The sequence below is a fragment of the Pyxicephalus adspersus genome, chromosome 4 (genome assembly GCF_032062135.1).
Source record: "Pyxicephalus adspersus chromosome 4, UCB_Pads_2.0, whole genome shotgun sequence".
In the NCBI taxonomy this organism is placed as follows: domain Eukaryota; kingdom Metazoa; phylum Chordata; class Amphibia; order Anura; family Pyxicephalidae; genus Pyxicephalus; species Pyxicephalus adspersus.
The window spans coordinates 56,774,435-56,794,208 of record NC_092861.1 but is presented as its reverse complement, the minus strand read 5'-3'; the positions used below and the strand labels follow the sequence as shown (position 1 = coordinate 56,794,208).

The window sequence follows — 19,774 nt, the reverse complement described above, 5'->3', positions numbered from 1 at the left end:
AAGCAGTCTGTCTTGCAGACTACCCTAGGCAAAAACTCATGCATGATACTAAATCTTCATGGCTGAAAAAATGGAAACCTAATAAATACATTAATCAGGCCAGACAGTGTTCTCCCCAGTCCCTTTTAGCTGGGTGCACCACCCAGCACTTTTCAGTAAACAACTGGCTGTTTTTGGGTGGTTACTGAAGAGTTTGGTCAAATACAGAGGCTGCTACTCACCTACAATCTCTTCCCACCTGGTTTAAAAAAAAAATGTCTGGGTTAAACACTGAGGCCAGGGACACCCAAGCTGGGAATGAAAAGAATAAATGATGCTGGATGTCCTTCAGTCAGGAAATGAGGATCTAACTTGCTGCTACTTGTAATGCACAATGTAGTGGACAAATTACATATTTCTAATTTTACAAATTATATTTAAAAAATACTTTTTTCTGCACATATTGAAGCAGCTTGTCAGATATGCAAGTTAGCAGATAGTTTACTTCTGCTTGAAGAAAAAGTTTTTGGTTGAACATTTTTACCCGAAACACGCTGTAGAAAAACGTTACAAAGCAGTTTTAAAAAAAATAAAATAAATTAAGGTAGATATTTCTAAGCTGGAATAACAGGGATGTAACTCACTATGTACCCTAATGACTACTTGCCAGGCTGTAGCTAATCACTGACCAAGGGAAAAATTGTTGCTGGTGGTAGGGTTCCTAATAATATCAATAGAGAATTCTAACTTTAGGTAACATTTAAGTATGCCCTCCAAAGATACGATGATCTCCTTTATTTAAACTCCACTAGAAGTAGTAGTGATAGATCAGTAAAAAGGAAAATGGTGAAGGGCCACTTGCCATTCCATCTTGCACAGAATGCCCTCCTGGATGAAGTAATTCCCCTAAGTAAAGGTTGGTCATCTGACGAATTCCTCAAATAGAAGCTACTGCAGAACAAATCTCAGTTGTCACAGATGCAAAATGTCCATAATATGTCTCCTGAAGCATCTGCAGCCACGCTGAATCTTTACACACTTTAATCTCGCCATTATTTGCCCCAGCGATTTCTTCCTATCACCTAGTGGCAAGAGTACTCCTTGTCAGGCCACTTAATGTATGTAGAAGGTATGTAGAAACGAAATCTCCCAGGCAAATTCTTGCCAGAATTGTCAGCGTTACTGTTTGAATAATCATATTACCGACAATATTTGGTACATTATAGGCAAACTGAATTGGTTATATATTCCCAATCTTCAATTATTGCTGTACGTTAGATACTGTTTCAAATATGGTTTGTTACTGGACATGTTTATGTATTCCTTCTCTCGTGGAGATTACTGCAGCCCTCAGTAAAGCAGAAGCATGTTGATGCTGCCCTTCAGGAGACATCTTCTTTAATTATCCTTTCTGCAGTTCACAGTGATGTGGTTGCTATGAAATCTTGGCACCACTACATTGGAAATTGTTTACTTGATGTGAGTTTGTATTCCATTTCTTCCCAACACATGCCTGTGGGAGACAATTTTTAAGTATTTGCCTTCATACAAGTAAAGTTAATGAAATCTTTTAGGCCTCATTTTTCTGGAATACAAAATGGGGATTGACTGAACTGAATATAATGATTAGTTACTCAAGTATGACACCTTTCCAAATGTGCAATATATTCTGTGTAAAACGGGTTTCTAAGACTTAGTTATGAAAATGTAAATGTGCGCTCTCCCACCTGACTATCTGCTTTTTCATGGAGAACTTCTGTAACAAAGCTAACTAATTTCTCCCCAGATGCTTTGTTTGTTTGCATATTTTAAATATTGCTGCTGAGAGATACAGACTTTTGCATTTACTGTGATCTATATTCAGTGAAGATACAACCCATAATTTAAAGAAACACTTGTAGCTAAAAAAAAGTCCTCATAATTATTATTTTTATTTTTATTTTTTATAAGGCCTTGCTGATAAAGTGTACCATTTTGCAGACTAATATAATTTTTTCAAATACCTTAGAAGTCATAATTCTCACTTCTCATTTTTCTCTTTACTGTAAAAGAAGTTCATTATTTTTGTTACATTGATTTCTTAATCCACATTTACCCAAAGTTTGGTAGCCTTCCTGGAGATCATGTTTGCGCTACAAATAACTATATGAGGAATATCGTATTCACATAATAGGTTTATATTACAAGAGTATAGTTAGTTTTAGCATCTCTAAATTCTGTTTATTTCTTTGTAGATATATGACTACATAGGCAATGGGATATGGTTTAACCTTCAAAAGCTGAAAATAAAATGTTCATTTCTAATACTTGGTTGAAAACCCTTTGCTGGCAATGACAGCCTGTAGTCTTGAACTCATGGACATCACCAGATGCTGGGTTTCCTCTTCCCACTGAATTAAAGCTGAAAGTCTGCAGTTCAACTGCATCTGAGTTGTTTCATTTAAAATTAATTGTGGTAATATACAGAACCAAAATTAGAAAAGAGTTGTCTCTGTCCAAATATTTATGGACCTAACTGTATATAACCTTCAGCAGAATCCAGCACTGGCATTTGTCAGTGTTAAATAGTATTTTCCTGCACTTCCTTTTATCTACTTTTATAGGTTTTGTTTATAAAAAAGATGCTTTCCCTAAAATAGGTAATTGTCTCAATAGACTCTGATAAAAAAGACAATACAGAATATACAACTGACTATAAGTTTCCTTAAATAGTAAATGAAACATTTAGCTGTGCTCGGAACACAGATTTGTTAAGCGTCATAAAGTAAAATGTTAGTAATTTTGGTCCTGTGCTAATGAGATTAGGTTAGGTGCTGGAGAGGTAAGTACTGTTGCAATCAGAAAAGTATTAGGTTACTGTTTAGTAATCTTTACTGTATAGTAGATTACCACCTAACTATTATCGCATCGCATTGCAGAGAAGTACATTCCCCTGTAACCACATATTTGTCAAGTGGTTTTACAAAAATAACGATTTTCTCAATTTTCAAGGCATTACCCTGCTTTTACAACATTTTGTTTGTCCATATGCCAGAACATTTATGACTAAAAAAAAAAAGAGAAATTTACAGGATCCCAAGGTAACTTATCCCACTCTAAAAATACAGTGCGGTGTATTTTAAGATTCACATTAACCACTGAGAAGAAGATTCAGCAGGGAATGGTTTGGCAAGTGAAATCCTGCTATTAATGACCATTGTGGGTGAAGCTTGAGTGCATGCTTTTTGTAAGCCAAGTTTGTTTTGGGGAGACTGTTTTTCATTTTTCATTATCCTGGTGATGAACTATAACAACTAAGGGGAATGACATCTTGTGCTAAAGGAATAGGTCTGTGGGTGTGAAATCTTTGTGTTGTAGAGCAGCAAGAAGATAAAGCATCATCTCACCTTGCGAGCACTCATTCATTTTAACTGATTACGCCTCCAACTATTTTCACATCCTTGAAATTACTAATTGCTATTCCTTGTGTGTCAAACAGCGAATCCTGAATATTTAATAGCAAATAAAATTAGTTGAATTGGTCCTTTTTAATTAGAGTTCCTGCTGCTGTTTGTTCTGAGCTTCCTTTTTTTCATCCTGCTCACAGAATTTGGGGATGATTAAAACTGTTCAAGACTTAAACAGTTGGTGACCTTTTCTCACAGAATAAATCCATAAATGCAATATTTCAGCTGGCATGGGGCAATCTTCATTATTTTTGCTTGATATAAAACCTTTTATGACTTTGGCGTTCCCAATAAAGTAAATTAAATTTGCTCCTGTGAAAATGAGAAGCGCTGCAGTATTGGATGGGCTTAAAACGTTGATTGAGGTATAGTATAGCACAGAGTTTCAACCTACGAGGAGTGTTGACGCAAACTTCTCATATGACTTTTTTTTACCTGTTGATTGAATTAGAGTTCTTACTGGTGCTGAAAGTTTGTGAAACCACAGGAATATTCTGGGCTCTGCATAAATGGCACCTGTGATGTGACCTAATCATCTCACTAATCCTGAAAGTCTAGTTTAAAGTAAACCCATTAGCTATTTTAACTTCAAAAAGGGTCAAAAAGGACTGCCTGGTATCAGGCACCACAAGGTATATGCTTTTATCTGTTTATGCCTACTATGGACACGGGTTACTTGGGGATTTGTCTTTTGTGGCTGTGCGTAAGATCTAATAAATGTACACCACCTGAATAGGTTAGGAATGGTTACCCCTGAAAACACTGAAGTTAAGTTCTTAGCATCAAAAACTGTGTTAAAGTTTCACACCGTAAGGCGGCTGTAACTGAAAGGGTAAATGTTTATTGGAAAACACCTTGTATTTACATAGAAGTGTAACTTTTTAAAGGTTCACTTTAACAAGCAAAAATGTTTGCTGTTTTAGTATTATAAGTACCAATCAAATACCAACAATTCTATGGAGTCTATACATGTTCATCAGGCCAGTTATTTATCGTACTCCATTTGCTCAATGTGTTGTTCATATGGCCTGACCAAATATTAGTTTTTTTAGTACGGTGGCATTTGGTAGAAATTTGCCATTTCATTGCCAATCATTACCATATGTAATGATTTAGGCTTACTGAGAACATTTTTTGGTGTAGTAGTTGGTGGGGATTCGTGTACTCATTACTACTTTCCCAACCTGCCTTAACCTGAAGACCTCAACGAGTGAGCAACCAATATATCTTATAACAAATAAACTTTGTTTGCAAGTAACACAATCCTAGTTACAAGTATCAAAGAAAACAAAAACTTCTTTAGGAGACGGAAAGAGGAACACATATTGTGGTCTATTTATAAAGCAATGAATCTTGACATTTACTGAAACATTCCCTGGGTGAGAATCTTGCAGGTCTATGTGTTTCAATGATAGCAAATTTATTGTCCACCAGGGAATGTTTCAGGGAACGTCAGATTCACTCCTTTAAATAGACTCTATTGTGTAGGTATTAGGAGAGTTGCAAAGAATTGATTGATACCTTGCCAACACCATATGTGCTGCCACATAACAAATACTAAATTTTTTTTTACTTTTATTTAAAAAACTGACCATCATCAATCCTTTTTTTATTTATTTAATAAACCTATATATTTTTGCCATCAGTTTCTCTGATGGAGGGGTCCAACAAACCATTTTAAGGCTGAAAAGCTTTCAGGTAAGGACAGTTTTGTAATGAAATGTTACCATGCAAACTATGTATACAGCTTGGCAGCATTTCTAATAAATTGACGAGCAGATAGCAGGTGGTTAGAGTGTATTTAGATACAAACAAATCCACCCACTGGCTGCTAATTACAGGCTTCATATCTGTCAGTTTGTAGCAGTTGTAGGAAAATAAACAGGACTGGCTGGAATATTGTTTAAAGCGGAGGTAACATAAGACATATTTTCAGTGTGTGTATGCAAATAATAGGTAAATATAACACAGATAATTATTTCCTCTCAAATAGATATCAGTACTTACCCAGTAGCACCTTCTTTATGCTTCCACCATTTTGTCATGCACTATTCTTCTTTAGACATCTTTCACAGTCAGTATCCACACCCATGAGAAAGCTGACTATGTGTACACACAGCTGACGCTGTTTCATTCCTCTGCTTCTGCTATCATCTGCAATCAATTGGTGTAAATTTCAATCACCCTCTCACAACTAAAGTACCTCAATGGGCCTGTCCATTTTTGATCCTGCATTGTTTTTTAAAGTTCATTAACTGGCCAGACTATCACAGTTATTTTTGTTTAACATAATTATAAAGCAAATAAAAATGCATTCAAGTTAGAGATCGGTCATGCGCAGAAGGGGCTTTCTCCTACACTGCGGAGAAAGAGATGCCGATCTCATTCTTGCGCAATGAGATCAGCTGTCTTTTTTTTTTTTTTTTTTTTTTTTTACCTTTACGGCCGGCTACGCCACCCGATCCCGATTATATTGGTTGCTGCTGCTGCTGCTGCTTTACCTGTGGCTTGAAATATATCCAATAGGAAGAGTGACACCCACATGTTTTAACTTGGCAGGAACAAATTCCAGAGACTTCCAGCTCAAACACCAGTCCTAGAAAAAGAAATGCATTGAGTTCTTTAACTGAGATATGGGATTTAAATGACTTGACCCCTGATCTGTGATTTTTCTTTATTATATTTGTATATCTATTGTATATGTACTTCCCATTATTCTGTTCTGCATTTGATGTTTTTTTAAAATGGAATAAAAAGATATATTTTTATTAAACTTTGTATTTTCTTATATTTTTTTAATAGATTTCCCCCCACCACCACCTCCACCACCAGAAGACACCGATAGTTTTTCACATCCGTCTGCGATGGGGAGCTTTCCTCCTCCACCAGCTCCCGATGAAGCAATGTTCAATGTTCAGGTAATAAATAGCGACGGACAGGAAACTTTTATGTCAATGGTGCTTGTTCTAGGCTTTTAAGGACATCCTGAGCATAAGCTTTTGTATTAGCTATGGAGTGGGGAAGGGCTAGAACCCGTCAGATTTTATAATGCCATTCAGGGCATGCTAACAACATTTTACTAGATGGGAAGTGCATGGATATTTCTTAAGAGCAGCACAGGCAGAAGTAAAAATGCTTTTATTTATGGTAATCAGAAAAGACATCTATTGTAGTGAAACTATTATTAACCAAACTGGAAGTGAGGGTAAATCACTCTAACAGAGCCCTAGTTAGCAGTAATTCTAATTCTTTCCTACTGAAACCAAAAGTGGTTAAAAGTTTTTCGTTTTTTTGGAAAAAGAATTTGATAATGCAAAGCACCATAGCGAATTAACTAATGACGAACAATGGTAATGGAAATGAAGGGAAGAGAGCGCAGCAGGGTGCTGCTCCGTCACCCCCATAGAGCAGAACGGATCTGTATGTACAGCACTCGTTCATGCATCGTTCACTCTTTATTGAACATGTGTTCATTGAATTGAATATTAAATGAACATGTGTTCATTTATTGAATATGTGAACATATTGTTGATTTGAAAAAATTTTTCTGCCTAAATATGGATGTTATATCCCCAATCAATATAGATATTGCATATAGATATTCATTAAATGAAGGTTCATGCACAAATGATAGCTAGTCATTCAAACAGTTTAATTAAGAAAACAAGGTGAAACATAAAGTACACAGCAATATTGGTTGATATCAAGATATAGGAACTTCAATCAATAAACATAAAATAAATTAAAATAAGGCTTAGTAGGTAACCCCTGTAATAATCTAACAATGGCTAGTTCCTAATACAGTAATTACAAAATGTCAAAGTAATGCAATAATAATATAGACACCCATAAGACTGCAATCAGGAATATCCTATAGCTACCTGCTAAGAGGTTAATGGGTACCCCAGGAGCCTACTTCCTTCAGAAGAGGACTCCATAACAGCTTACCTAAGGAGACCCTCAGGAGACAAGGAGAGCAAGCAAGAGCCCTAAATTCTCTCAATTCCCATTTTTATATAGGTAATTCCTATTAGGTATCCTTGGGGCTTGGGGCTCCTGGATTGGTTACTGGATGTGATCTGTAAGATGTCTATTGGTTGATGCCCCCCCCCCCTTACTGGGATTGGTTACTGTAACTTAAGGAATTTACTAGGCCTCCTAGCTAAGTTGATATGGGAAACTGGAGGTAAAGCCAGACGGGGTCATCTAATTTTAGGTGTCACGAAAAGGTCTGGATGGGCCATCACCCCCACCAATCTGTCCAGCTATTCATCCAACTCCTGCTGACTCAGGCTTCATTATTATGGGAACTGAATCAGTTTTCTGGCATCTGTTTGTCTAATGTCCCTAGTGTTATTGGAACTACTTGGAAACCCTAGGTGGTCCGGCGAAGAGAAACAAATCACCAACATCCGCACACATATACACCCATATATATATATATATATATCCACATATATCTATAAACAATCTTGAGGTGCAACAGTATGCAGCCTAACACCTGGGGATATTTATTATCTCTAAAACAGAATAAATAACTCTCTATATAGCCAGCACTATATTTGTTTTGTTTAATGAAATATTCAGTGCTGTAAATTCCGCTGTTTCTGTAGTATCCTTGTTCTTGGCTAGGTGTATACATGCTATTTTGTGCATATTAGACCCTGCTTTCAATCTGTGGTCCATATAAAATTCTATCCTATTGTTGCCTGTCACCCTTTCTCCTGCCAGCATTAATATTCATCAATACAGAAATGCTTTTTCTACTGATGAAGTTACAGTTTTAAAAAATATATGAAATCAGGAATGTATTTCCGCTGACTTTTACATTTTTTAAAAGTTCCACTTACACAAACCCCTTGCCCCCCTATTACCATATTTACATGACTTCTTACTTTGCAAAGTGAAAAAATATGGCCTATTAAAATAGCATAGTGCAAAAAATTGACCTAATAAATATACCAAGGAGTTTGTAAATGCAGTTTACTTTTATTTGGATAGGAAACTGAATGTCAGAACAATGAATACAGTATATGCAGAAGTACATACATTTAACTTTGTACAAATCTGAAAAATCTAAAATCCTGCTTGAATAGAAGATAAAAAGAAGATTAGCAAATACTATAGGATTTCTGGATCTACTTAGCATTTTTATTTAGGATGGACCCTGCATTTGTATCTTTGACTTACATAATAAGGTAAAATAAATTGGGCCTCTTACACCTCCCTCTGTTTTGGTCCTAAGATGGGCATAACAAACCCACTGGACAACACAGCAGTTTACCAATTGTGCCACTCAGAAGGAAAACAAAATTCCTTACTGACCTCCTAAGGGCAGTTGAACAAATTATCTGGGTCAAAATACTCCTGTATTAGCTTTTAGTGGTTGTAGTTGTTTAGTGTGATTTCCCTGGTTTGTAATAGGTTTACGTAATTTAAGTTGAACTTCCATGGCCATGTCTTAATAATAGCAGAACAACTTTGTCAAATTATTGTTGAAATTCTTAAGTTTTAATCCCTTGTGTTTGCATATTGGCAAGAAAAAACTAGTGCACTAGTCTGAGTTTTAAAATGCAAGGAATGCCTTAAACAAAATTACATTCATTGAATGTGACAGCGACTAACTGGGCAATTGTCTGTCATTTGCCCAAACGTCCCTAAGATTAGAGAACTGATTGCAGACTTGTGTACATCTGTAAACCATCTGCAGGAGCAGTGCTCAGCCACTCATGAAGGGATGACAATCCAAACTATACATAACAAATGAATGCCGTACGTGATGACATTACAGCTATTAGCATCAAAATAGGATTGTCCCTGTGACAGATATTCTTGCCGCAGAAATGCTTGTAGTTGCCTTGGGAGAAGAAAGAAGGACAATGCAATAAAATTGTCTTCTGAGTAAAAATAATATGGACATTTACATAACACTTTGTATAAATTATATCATTGGTACCTATATCATTGATATCAAAGGGCAGCATTTTAGAAAAAGCTTGTAAACTCCTGGAGAGAGGCACGGAATAATTATATTGTTTTTTAAAAAAATACTTGTTTAGGTTTATTAATAAGGTGTGAGACATAAACTTTCATCCCAACAATTGTAATAAAAATAAACTGCATTGTTTTTTCTTATCATATAACATTTGTTTTTTTGTTTGTTTTTTAGTTTTTTCTACCTGACTGAACTTTGTTTTGAAGCTTGCTGTCCTTATGTTTTACAGATAAGCACTGGTGGGAAAACCATAGAAGAACGCCGCTCTAGCTTAGATGCAGAGATTGACTCCTTGACAAGTATTTTGGCTGATTTGGAAAACAGTTCTCCTTACAAGCCACGCACAAGTCAGGTAAACATTACAATTTATATTTACCATCAGATTTTTGTAATATTTAGAATTGATGTTTAACTGAGGATTATCTGATTTTACATTTCATGTCTTGTCACACCTTTGTCTGGTCTCACATGCATTTTGTATGGTAAAGCCCAACTAAACCCAAACTTAAAGAGGAACTATACTCAAAAACTAGTCTTTCAATTAATAATCTGTTCTTACTTGGTCTTCCCTGGTAGCACTGGCTGGGTCAGCTTGGATCCATGCAATATATAATGATTTCTGAAGGGTTTAGAAGTGGCTAGCTTGAGACTGGCAAGTTTACGTTTTCTTTTTTTTCCTGACCATCTTCTCCACTCACGTCCCCTCCCTCCCCCTCACAAGCTCAGCAGCTGCGAACGGAGCAGTCGCACAGTGACAAAATAATCTGCATAATTAGGGCAGCGGGAGGGGATTAGAAACACTCCCACCAAGGATGGCATTTCCTAGATTGCACCTCACCGCCTAGGCGATGGAGAGACCTGGGGCTGATAAGTGAATACAGACCATGGATAGAACCAAACTAATCGACAGTATACAGGTTCATGGGCCAAGTATGCTTGCAGAAGGCATTACAGCTTTTTCCTCGAATCTCTTTATTCAGCCAGTAAGAGAGTCAGTTATGCGATACCCAAAATAGGAAATACAATTTAATGCTGGACTACATTTTCCAACATCCCTGCAATACAGTAGAAACCATGGGCTTGATTTAAAGCTCTCCTAAGCTGGAGAGGATACACTTTCAGCAGTCAACCTGGATGGTCTAGCAATCTAGAGGCATTTGCTCACCAGTGTGTGGCTGGTAGGCGGGTATTTTTAAATGTACCGCTTTTACATTCAAAAATATTTATTATTCATACCGACAGGGAGGTTAAAGGAATCCATTCCAGGTTTGCTGGATCTCCCAGCTTCACTGATAAAAGTGTATCCTCTCTAGTCTTGGAGAGCTTTAATGAATCAGGCACCATTTGGCTACATGAGGAGTGGCAGGGCTTTTATTCCCAAGAACTTTGTTATGTTTTACATTAGCACTCAATATGTCTCAATACATGAAACAAATGTACCTGCTCTACTTTTGTTGGTTTAAAATCCATTTACATTTTAAATAAATTTAAATCCGTGTTTTGGCTGGGCCAGTTCATGACCCTTAATTTCTTTTCGGAGTAACTTGCTAGTATGCATCAAATCATTATGACATTGAAGTGTCCGTTTCTGATTCAACTTTAATTTTAGGTTAAGTTCACATCTACTCTTGCAATTTACTACTCTTAAATTGTTGGGCAATCTTTAAATTGTTTGCCAAACTTTTTGGCATCCATAAACTTTTTGTTCTAGGGGCCTTGATTATTTTTTTATACGTCACAAACATTAGTAGCAAAGAGAGACCCAGTTTCTATATAGCTGAACTTTAAACAAGAAAGGTTTTAGCTTCCTAAAATTTGCAAAACCAGCCTGGTTTTTCATGGGTTTGATTTGACACTGTGGTGTACTTGTCATGACAAATCTGCACTTTCATTAATTTAGAATATAGCAATGAATACACTAAATCAATTGTATTTTTAATTGCTGAAATGTATCACCTTATCTGTAGACACTGTTTGAAAGAAGATCTAAAATCTGTCAGTTAAGAGAATGCAACAATTTCAATAGGTTTTACTTGATATTTCATATGACTGTGTAAAGCATTTTCCCTATTCTTTGATACTTAATTTTTGTAGAAATCAAATAATGTGTTTTACTCCCTGCTGATATCAACAAGTGATGCAAGAAATTGGGGAGGCACTAAACAACTATAAAAACTCAAACACACTTGAATAAACCCTTTCAGTACACATTGTGTTATTACAGAAACTATATTAAAGTAGTGGCCTAGATGCCTAATGTGTAAGCCAAAGCAATCAAGTTTCTGTTTTTTTTTTTGTTTTTTTTTATATCAATAAATCTGCACCGTAAGTTTTGACATGAAATAATCTCTCCATAATATTTGTCTTGCAGCATATGCCTTTAATAATCCCATTTATTAGTTGCTTACATATTGTTTTTCCTGAAAAACAAAATTATTATTGGAAACTTTTTTTTGGGAATCTTTTAAGTTATATTTATCACATATTTTGGAATGTTTTTGTTTTTTTTCATGAGACATGTTTGGTTTGATCATACTACAACATTGGGTCTGATTTATTAAAACTCCCCAAGACTGGAAAAGATAGACTATCCTATGTAAACCTGGGTGATCCAGCAAACCATGATTTGGATTTGGACAAGGTTTGAAAACATTTGCCAAATAATGGGAAATGATTTTAGAAAATTTCATGTTTGCTTGATGCCCCGGGTTTACCCATGATACTCTATCTTCTCCAGTCTTGGAGAGCGTTAATAAATCAGGCTCTTTATGTATAAACATAAGTCACATGTGTTTTTATAGAAGGCTTCAAAGCAGTACTTAGGGCAAGATATACTCACACAGCTTTAGCTGGAAAGTGAAAATCATGTTAAAGAGACAAATATCAGAGTTTTAGTGTAGCCTCTGCAGTAAGGATTCTGAGCCTTTGGCACAATAACATTTAGTGGAAAGGACATCTTCTGGTTTTAAGGCATGGTGTCTTGTTCCAGCCTGAACTTTGCTGCAGTCTTTCATGTCACTTACATGTATACTTGTCTAGTTGTAACTGAAGCTAATGAGATTAGATCTTTGTGTAAACCATCTTTAGCTATGTGATACATGTGGTGTTCCAGACATTTTTAATCATTCTATTAGCTTTCTAGGTACATGAAAAATCTTCACACTGATTTTTAGTTTGTTTTATTTATTTTTTAGGTATTTACCCAGAAAAAGGATTATTTGCTAAAACCTTTCAATCATGTTTTCTAATGATAATAGCAAAAGAAAAAGTGTAGCGGTGTGTAGTGCATATAACTGAATTTTAAAGTTGTTTGTTTACATTGTGATGGAAGTACCAACAATACCATAATTTCAATAGTATCATGAAGGACAGAAAGGTTGCCCTGGCCTGGAAAAGACATTTTATTATCTGCATAAGTTTGGTCTTTCTCCAATTACATTGCATAAACATTGTCGTAGTAATCTCAAGATATGTGCGGGAACATTTATTAGTAAGACACAAGATGGGTAAAGGATATTGAGTGCCTAGTATGTTTTGGTTGCTGACGTTTTGCCAAGCCATGAAATTAGGTAGTGCTTCCACCATTCAGTCAACTTCTGTTTGTATTAGTAGCTCTGAGAGTTAGCCAAGTATAGAGTTTTGTAAATAGATATTGGGTAAATTCCTAAATATTTTCCTTTAAATTTCCCACTGGAAGGGGAACAAAGATTGCAGTTAAGGAACAATGTCTGACCGTTGATTTATGTTGAGAGCATTTGGCTTATTATGATGTTTCCGAAATTGGTCAATAGTTGCATTGGATTACAAAGCAAAGTCAGTGGGTTGGTAAGAAAAAGAATGGAGCCATCTGCAAACAAACATAATTTGTGTCCATATCCTGATAGCTTAAGGCCCTTTATATATTACACATTGATGAAGCCTTATATGGTATAAAAGCTTTGGACTCAATATAAAGTGATTGGGTCTCTGAAAATGCATGCCAAAACCCAATTTATCCAAGGTTTACAATAGGTCATGCCAAACAAGAGTATCAAAGGTCTTTCTAAGATCAAATAACAAAAGTAGACTAGTAAACATACTTTTTTTTTTGTAGTAAGGTTGCTATTTGGTTTTATTTATTTATTTTACAGTCACAACGAAAATCTGTACTTCCAACTAGAAAAAAATGAAATCTTTAAACAAAAAAAAAAAGAAAAAAGAAAAACTAAGCTTCACTTAGGGAGCCATGAATGCAAAACACATAATGCATGCAGTGAGACAACTGAATGCTGTGGTCTTTTCCCCTGTTGTGTATGAATTACAAATGATTCCATTTGTGCTTATGAGGAAGAAGTGGGTAATTTGGCATTCTTACAATAGTCTCATCAAATCTGTTTGTTTGTTTTCTTGTATATTATTTCACAATAAGGGAAAATGACTGTTTAATGTAATAAAATGCAGAGAAACCTCTGTCTCTTACAACACCAAAATATAATGGTGTCTGAAACATTATTCATACCAATAAACTAGTCAAATAGCTTAGGGGACATATGAGATGCAAAGAAGGTTTGGTTTTGAATACAATTTAACCTTCTCCTGAAACCGGCAGTATATAGGTGGCTATGAACTCTTAACGATCAGATCATGAGATATTATGAGACATACTACCCTTCTATTGTTGGTTTTATTCCACAAGCTGGCAGGTGGTTGCTGGAGAATATTTCAGTAAGGATAAAAAGCTTAGTTAAGAGTATATGCTGTTTAATTTTGTCACTTTTACTTGTTTTATTTATCCTTCTTCTCGGATGTAGCAAACGGATCGCTATGGAAACAATTAATGGAGAATTGCAAGAAGAAGCAAAGCTGCAAAAACTCTTTCACATTTGTACTCTTTAGGTGGATTGATTGTCAGGTCTTTATAACATATAGAATGAATATTGTTCCAGAAGGAAATGTGTTTTTTAACTTTGTTTGAAATATTAGTTTGTTTATAAGTGTAAATGAACAGCAGACTATAGATTGTTGTTTTGTTACCCAAAGATTTTGTTTCCTTTTTTGTACCCACTGGTTCTGGTTATTTAGCCCCCCAGCTAGCCATTGTGTCTGTGTAGTTTTCCAGTTTTCTAAGTTGATGACACTGTTTAGGTACTTATGAGTTTTTCTGATTCTTATAAAAGTACTATGGATCATGATTCTGTGAACTTCTATTGGTAACCACTTTTTTGAAGTTTCACTGAATATTTGGACAAGGCCACTGAAAGATTAGTCAAACCATGACAAATGTCTAGAGCAGACCAGTCCAACTCCAGTCCTCGTGGGCCAAGAACTGTACCTATTTTAGTATTTCCTATCATACAGGGGTAAATGTAGTAAGGTGGGGTTTACATATAATTTGGAATACTGGAGGCATTTTATTCTAAAGACGCTAGTTGTCTGGCTGTCATGGCGGGCTGCTGGCGTCAGTAATTCCCTCACCAATAACAATGAAAAAGTTTAGCTAGTAACATGGACCTGAGAGGAAACATGGGATAAAAGTGTAAGGTTTTATACTACTGTAATGTAGTAGGGGTTAACCTGCCTAATCTTTAGAAGTTTGCATACTACTACCACCCTTCTGTAAAATTTTTTACATTTAAAATTTTACTTGCGTTACCAAACTACATGAGCAGTATTAAAGTTTATTTAGTTAATAATTTTGCATGCCAGTTTATGTATTTTTTTTATTGTTTTGAGCATTCCAGAGTTTCATGGCTTACATCTTCTATGGTGAATATAGTACATAAACGATGGGGGTTGGTAAAAGTATTGTTACAAAATAGAAGGGTCACAGTCCAGGATCATTTTCATTTAGTAGATGGAAAGCACCACAGTCATGTTAGAAGGTGCTAACGGTGTCAATGGGCACAAACAATGGATTCCAAGCAAAAAAATTTTGATTGATATAGCGTAAGGCTAAATCTTTTCATAGCTTCTGCCAGTGTAAGTCTTAATAGCCTGTTTACATGAACCTCCCCCGATTCTACTGTGTCCTTAATCCTTACTGGACCTTTTCTGTTAAGCATTTGTATTCTCATACCTTTTACCATGAACCTTTCACGGAGCATCCTAATTGTCGCACTTTAATTTCATATAATGTAAATCTTCAAAACTTCATAATTTCCATAAAGATCGTTCGTTAAAGTCTACACTTTTTTCTGAAGCCATGGTCAACTGGCATTTAGTGAATCCAAATTTTTTATGCCCAATAACCAATCACTATTCTGCTACTGTGTAATTTCCATCCAAAAACGCCAGATGTAGCTTCACCTACCTGTTGTTAGTTCCTGCTAATTCGACTCTCATTCCACTTCACACCACACATCTATTATGCATAGTGACAGCATTTTCTAACATTATGATAATTATATCAAAATATATAATTAAAAAATCTTATAATTAAATCGTGCTTTCAGTCTCTTAACTTTCTAAGAACAAATAGATTAAAAAAAAAACATTAGCTGAATATCAATTATAAAGAAAAAATAAAATTAATAGCATCATAGGTTATAATGGGTGATGCTATCCTTTCCTCAATCTCCTGTGGTAACTACCACATGAAAGGCCCAACATTTTTGCAACCAAGAGATAACCTAAACACAACACATAAATAGGCAATAAACTCTCCACATGTCCATTAGTTTATATTAAAGAGTCATGGTGAATTGGAAATGTTGCATAGATTGAAAAGCAATCTTTTTGAGCACTGATGTGTGTTAGGCTGACCATAGATGCTATTTGGTTATAGTGGATATTCCCTTCTTGCTGGATACAATTTGTTTAGTTAGGTCTTTTAATACATAGTTGTGCTTAACCTAAAAGGTATTGAAGAATGATTGTACAGTCAGATTATCATGGGAAGCTTGGACAGCATGAAATCTTTACTGTTCTCTGCGAGTAGGTAGATAAATGTTTCTCCCATTCCTTGTAATTTAGGTTTTATTGAGCCACTACTTCAAAACATTCAAGTATATGAAAAAAAGGAAAGACAAGAGGTTTGTGGCTCATAATCTTGTTGCAAAAGTCAATAGTGTATTTAGGTATCATTCGTAAAACAAATATACAGGAGAAAAAGTACCCATTATCTGTTTTACATTTCACAGGATATGGGTTTGCAGATACTATACATACATGCTCCTAACAAAAGACACAATTATGGGAAGAAATAAGGGGGGGACCATGCTTAAGCTGTATAAAATCTGACACGTTTCTCCACGAATAGGCTTCTTCAGGGATGATGTTTATTAAGGCTTAATGGTGTGCAAATGTGGAAAAAATCGAAACGTAAAAGTGCGGTGGTAGGATTAATAGTAGCATAAATATAGGGTTGGTTGAAGAAAAGGCATCAGTTAGGAAAGCCAACTAATAGGTACATATTAGATAATAATTTGTATGTCTATTAAAGGGACAGTATGGCCCTTATGGAATAGAGTAGTTTCATCCAATTATGCTTGTTGTGGTAGAGCTTAAGGACAGGACTGTGGCCTTCCAATTCCTGAGCCCAGGAATTGTAGTGATCTGATGAGTACAGAAGGTCCCAATGTTATTCAGTGGACGCCATAAAACTTGGATATGTCCCTATGTATCAGACCAGTGGTGCTTCAGCATATGTATGTGAGACAGCCAGCCAGGGTAAATATCATCCCTGAAGAAGCCTATTCATGGTGAAATGCGTCAGATTTTATACGGCTTAAGCACGGTCCCCCCTTATTTCTTCGCTTAATTGTGTCTTTTGTTAGAAGCGCGTATGTATAGTATCTGCAAACCCATTTCCTGTGAAATATTTAACAGGTATTAGGTACTTGTTCTCCTGTATATTTGTTTTACGAATGATACCTAAATACATTATTGACTTTTGCAACAATGTTGTGAGCCACAAACCTCTTTTCTTTCCTTTTTTTCATATACCGTTCCTTGCAGGTAGATTAGACACAATCTTCTTCTTCTACACGTCAAACTCACTGGGTGATTTTTTCTGAATATTTGAGTATAGTGTTTGGTAGAGAAACCTCTTCTAAAGATTTTACTTGAATTAGTTTAGTAAAAGAGGGTTACGATAGTTTAAGTTCCTAATTTAACTTGTGAACATAGAAGAGAGTAGAGAGAATGTATAGAAATACTAACAGAAAGAGAAGAGGAGATCTGTGTGATGTGCAATTATGTATCCAACATTTCTTCTTCATAGCTAGAGTTAGTTATCCAACTTAGGATCCAGTAATCAGGTGGGTCATCTCTGGTCCCTGCCTGTATTTTCCCAAAAACATAGGGTGGCTACTCTCCCTACAGTATCCATATTCTCTACAGTATCCATATTGGCAGCCATGGTTGTCACGCAGGCTGGACTGGAAATATGTTTGCTCCTATTCCTCCCCTTTAAGGAGGGGGGAGCTTCGGGTTATAGTGTAAGGAAGCAAGATAAAATTGTGTATGTGTGTAATTCAAAGGAAGTAACAGTGGTTTCTTTAAAATATGAAGCTGAGAGGAAAAGAAAATAGAATGTGATTAATTTATATGTAATTTATACATTTTTATTTGCCCAAAAAATCATTGCTTTCTTCTCCTTCCCTCTCAGTTTTTTTTTTGAATAACACCAAAGGGCTGGCACAAGATATTCAGTCTAGGGAAGGGAACCCCCACCAAACCTACTTCTAGATTCTTTGATAATGGAAGTTTTTTTTCCACAGTTGAGAAACAATGATGTTCAATACCCCATTCAAATGACGAGCATTTCCGATTGCCAATTGAATTGGGTTATTATGGTATGCTGATCACTGGTTACTACTGTAAGAACAACTGTTCACCTATGCGACTGGTCAGCAGTATTTGATAAATTACTTTTCTGGAGTTCAGCTTAAAGTAAAACTTTAAAAACAATTATTGAATGTCGGCAAATTCCACAAGGTATTTGAGGTAATAGAAAGTCTCTTGAGTCTCTGTCAGTCTTCCAGACACATGTACAAAGAAGCACAGACAATAAATCTGTCAAAGTGTTGGGAGTAACATAACTGCTTTTGTGAGTAATACCTGTTTTTTACCAAATAGGAATTGATACCACTTCATATTGAGAAATTTAAATAGATCAGATCTTCAACAAACATGCTAAGAGCTTCCTAATACCAGAACAACTTCTAATGCTAAAGCCAAAGCACTCACCGTACACACAACCCTGGGATATGCCAAATCAGTAGCATGCCTGTGACAATCTGCAGGAAAACTCTTAGAAACACCATACACAAGGCCAAATCTCCAAGGTTGCCTTTTTAGTATGCCACAGACATCTGACAGAGCCAACTCTGTGCATACATCAATACCCATATTTATTGAAAACAGATCTTTGGCTTCTCCTCCAGAATACATTAAAATATAACATGTAAAATATTTATTTTTCTACTTCATATTGTGGTTATTCACGTTTCCTAAATTACATGAAATAATACTGGTACAAATCTCACAGAAAATATCTAAGTGCACTTTATTTAATACACACAATGTTTGAAAATAATAGTGCACCTACTTTCCATGTGTTATCCTAAGTAAAGAATAAATACCAATAACAAACAGTAGAAAATACTCAGGGATACACAGGCAGCTTTGGTAGAGGAGACTGTCTCCCATACAAAATATAGCAAATGACAGCAAATGTTCAAAGGATTGTGTAGGCACAACTGAAACACTATTATGAGATGGCCTGTGACTGATAGAAACTTTTTTTCTCCATGATTCACCCACATATTTCTCAACAATTGGCTATGACTAAAGCAAGTCAGGCTGCTGGAAGTAATGTACTTACCTAGCCACAGAGAAGAGAAATGAGGAGAATGTAGAATAATGTTATGCAGGTAGATTTAACAAAAGGGCTTGGGGAGAACACTGATGCAGTCATCTTAAAACTGGCCATGCTGTATATCTTGTCTACACGTTAAATCTTCCCCACTATGATGGCCATGCCATAATAAAAGAAAATGGTGAGACATGAGATGGCCCAGTTTTTAAGGCAGGAGAGAAATAGGGTGTGTCGGCCAGGTCTGGAGTATAAATATTAGGCGACCAAATCCAAAACATGATATAGTGCTACAAGGTCATATTAATACCTGCAATGCCTAGCCATGAATGTGTTCAGCAGTGTGTACAACCATGTGAAGTACAACATATGGACACAGTTGTGTTTTGTTAGCATACTTGGACAAGCAAACATTTGATCTTCATTTAAACAGAGCCTGCAGATAAGTGATAAACTTGTGATATAAAAAAATGGCATGGTGTATTCATTCTCATACAAAAATTAAAACATGTATGTAATCATAAAGGAATGCGTACTCTTTTAAAGCTTTTTTTCTGT

The 19,774-nt window shown here is 35.8% G+C and overlaps 1 protein-coding gene across 4 annotated transcripts in view; it reads left to right on the top strand.

Annotated features, from left to right (window-relative positions):
- The window catches only part of LPP (LIM domain containing preferred translocation partner in lipoma), a 173,713-nt gene that overhangs the window by 68,066 nt on the left and 85,873 nt on the right, over nt 1-19,774 (top strand). For all 4 annotated transcript variants that reach the window (XM_072408256.1, XM_072408254.1, XM_072408255.1 and 1 more), the window contains 2 exons: nt 6,228-6,343; nt 9,650-9,772. In XM_072408256.1, coding sequence (XP_072264357.1) covers nt 6,290-6,343; nt 9,650-9,772 — 177 coding nt within the window. In that variant the 5' untranslated portion in view covers nt 6,228-6,289. The remainder of the gene's footprint in view (nt 1-6,227; nt 6,344-9,649; nt 9,773-19,774) is intronic.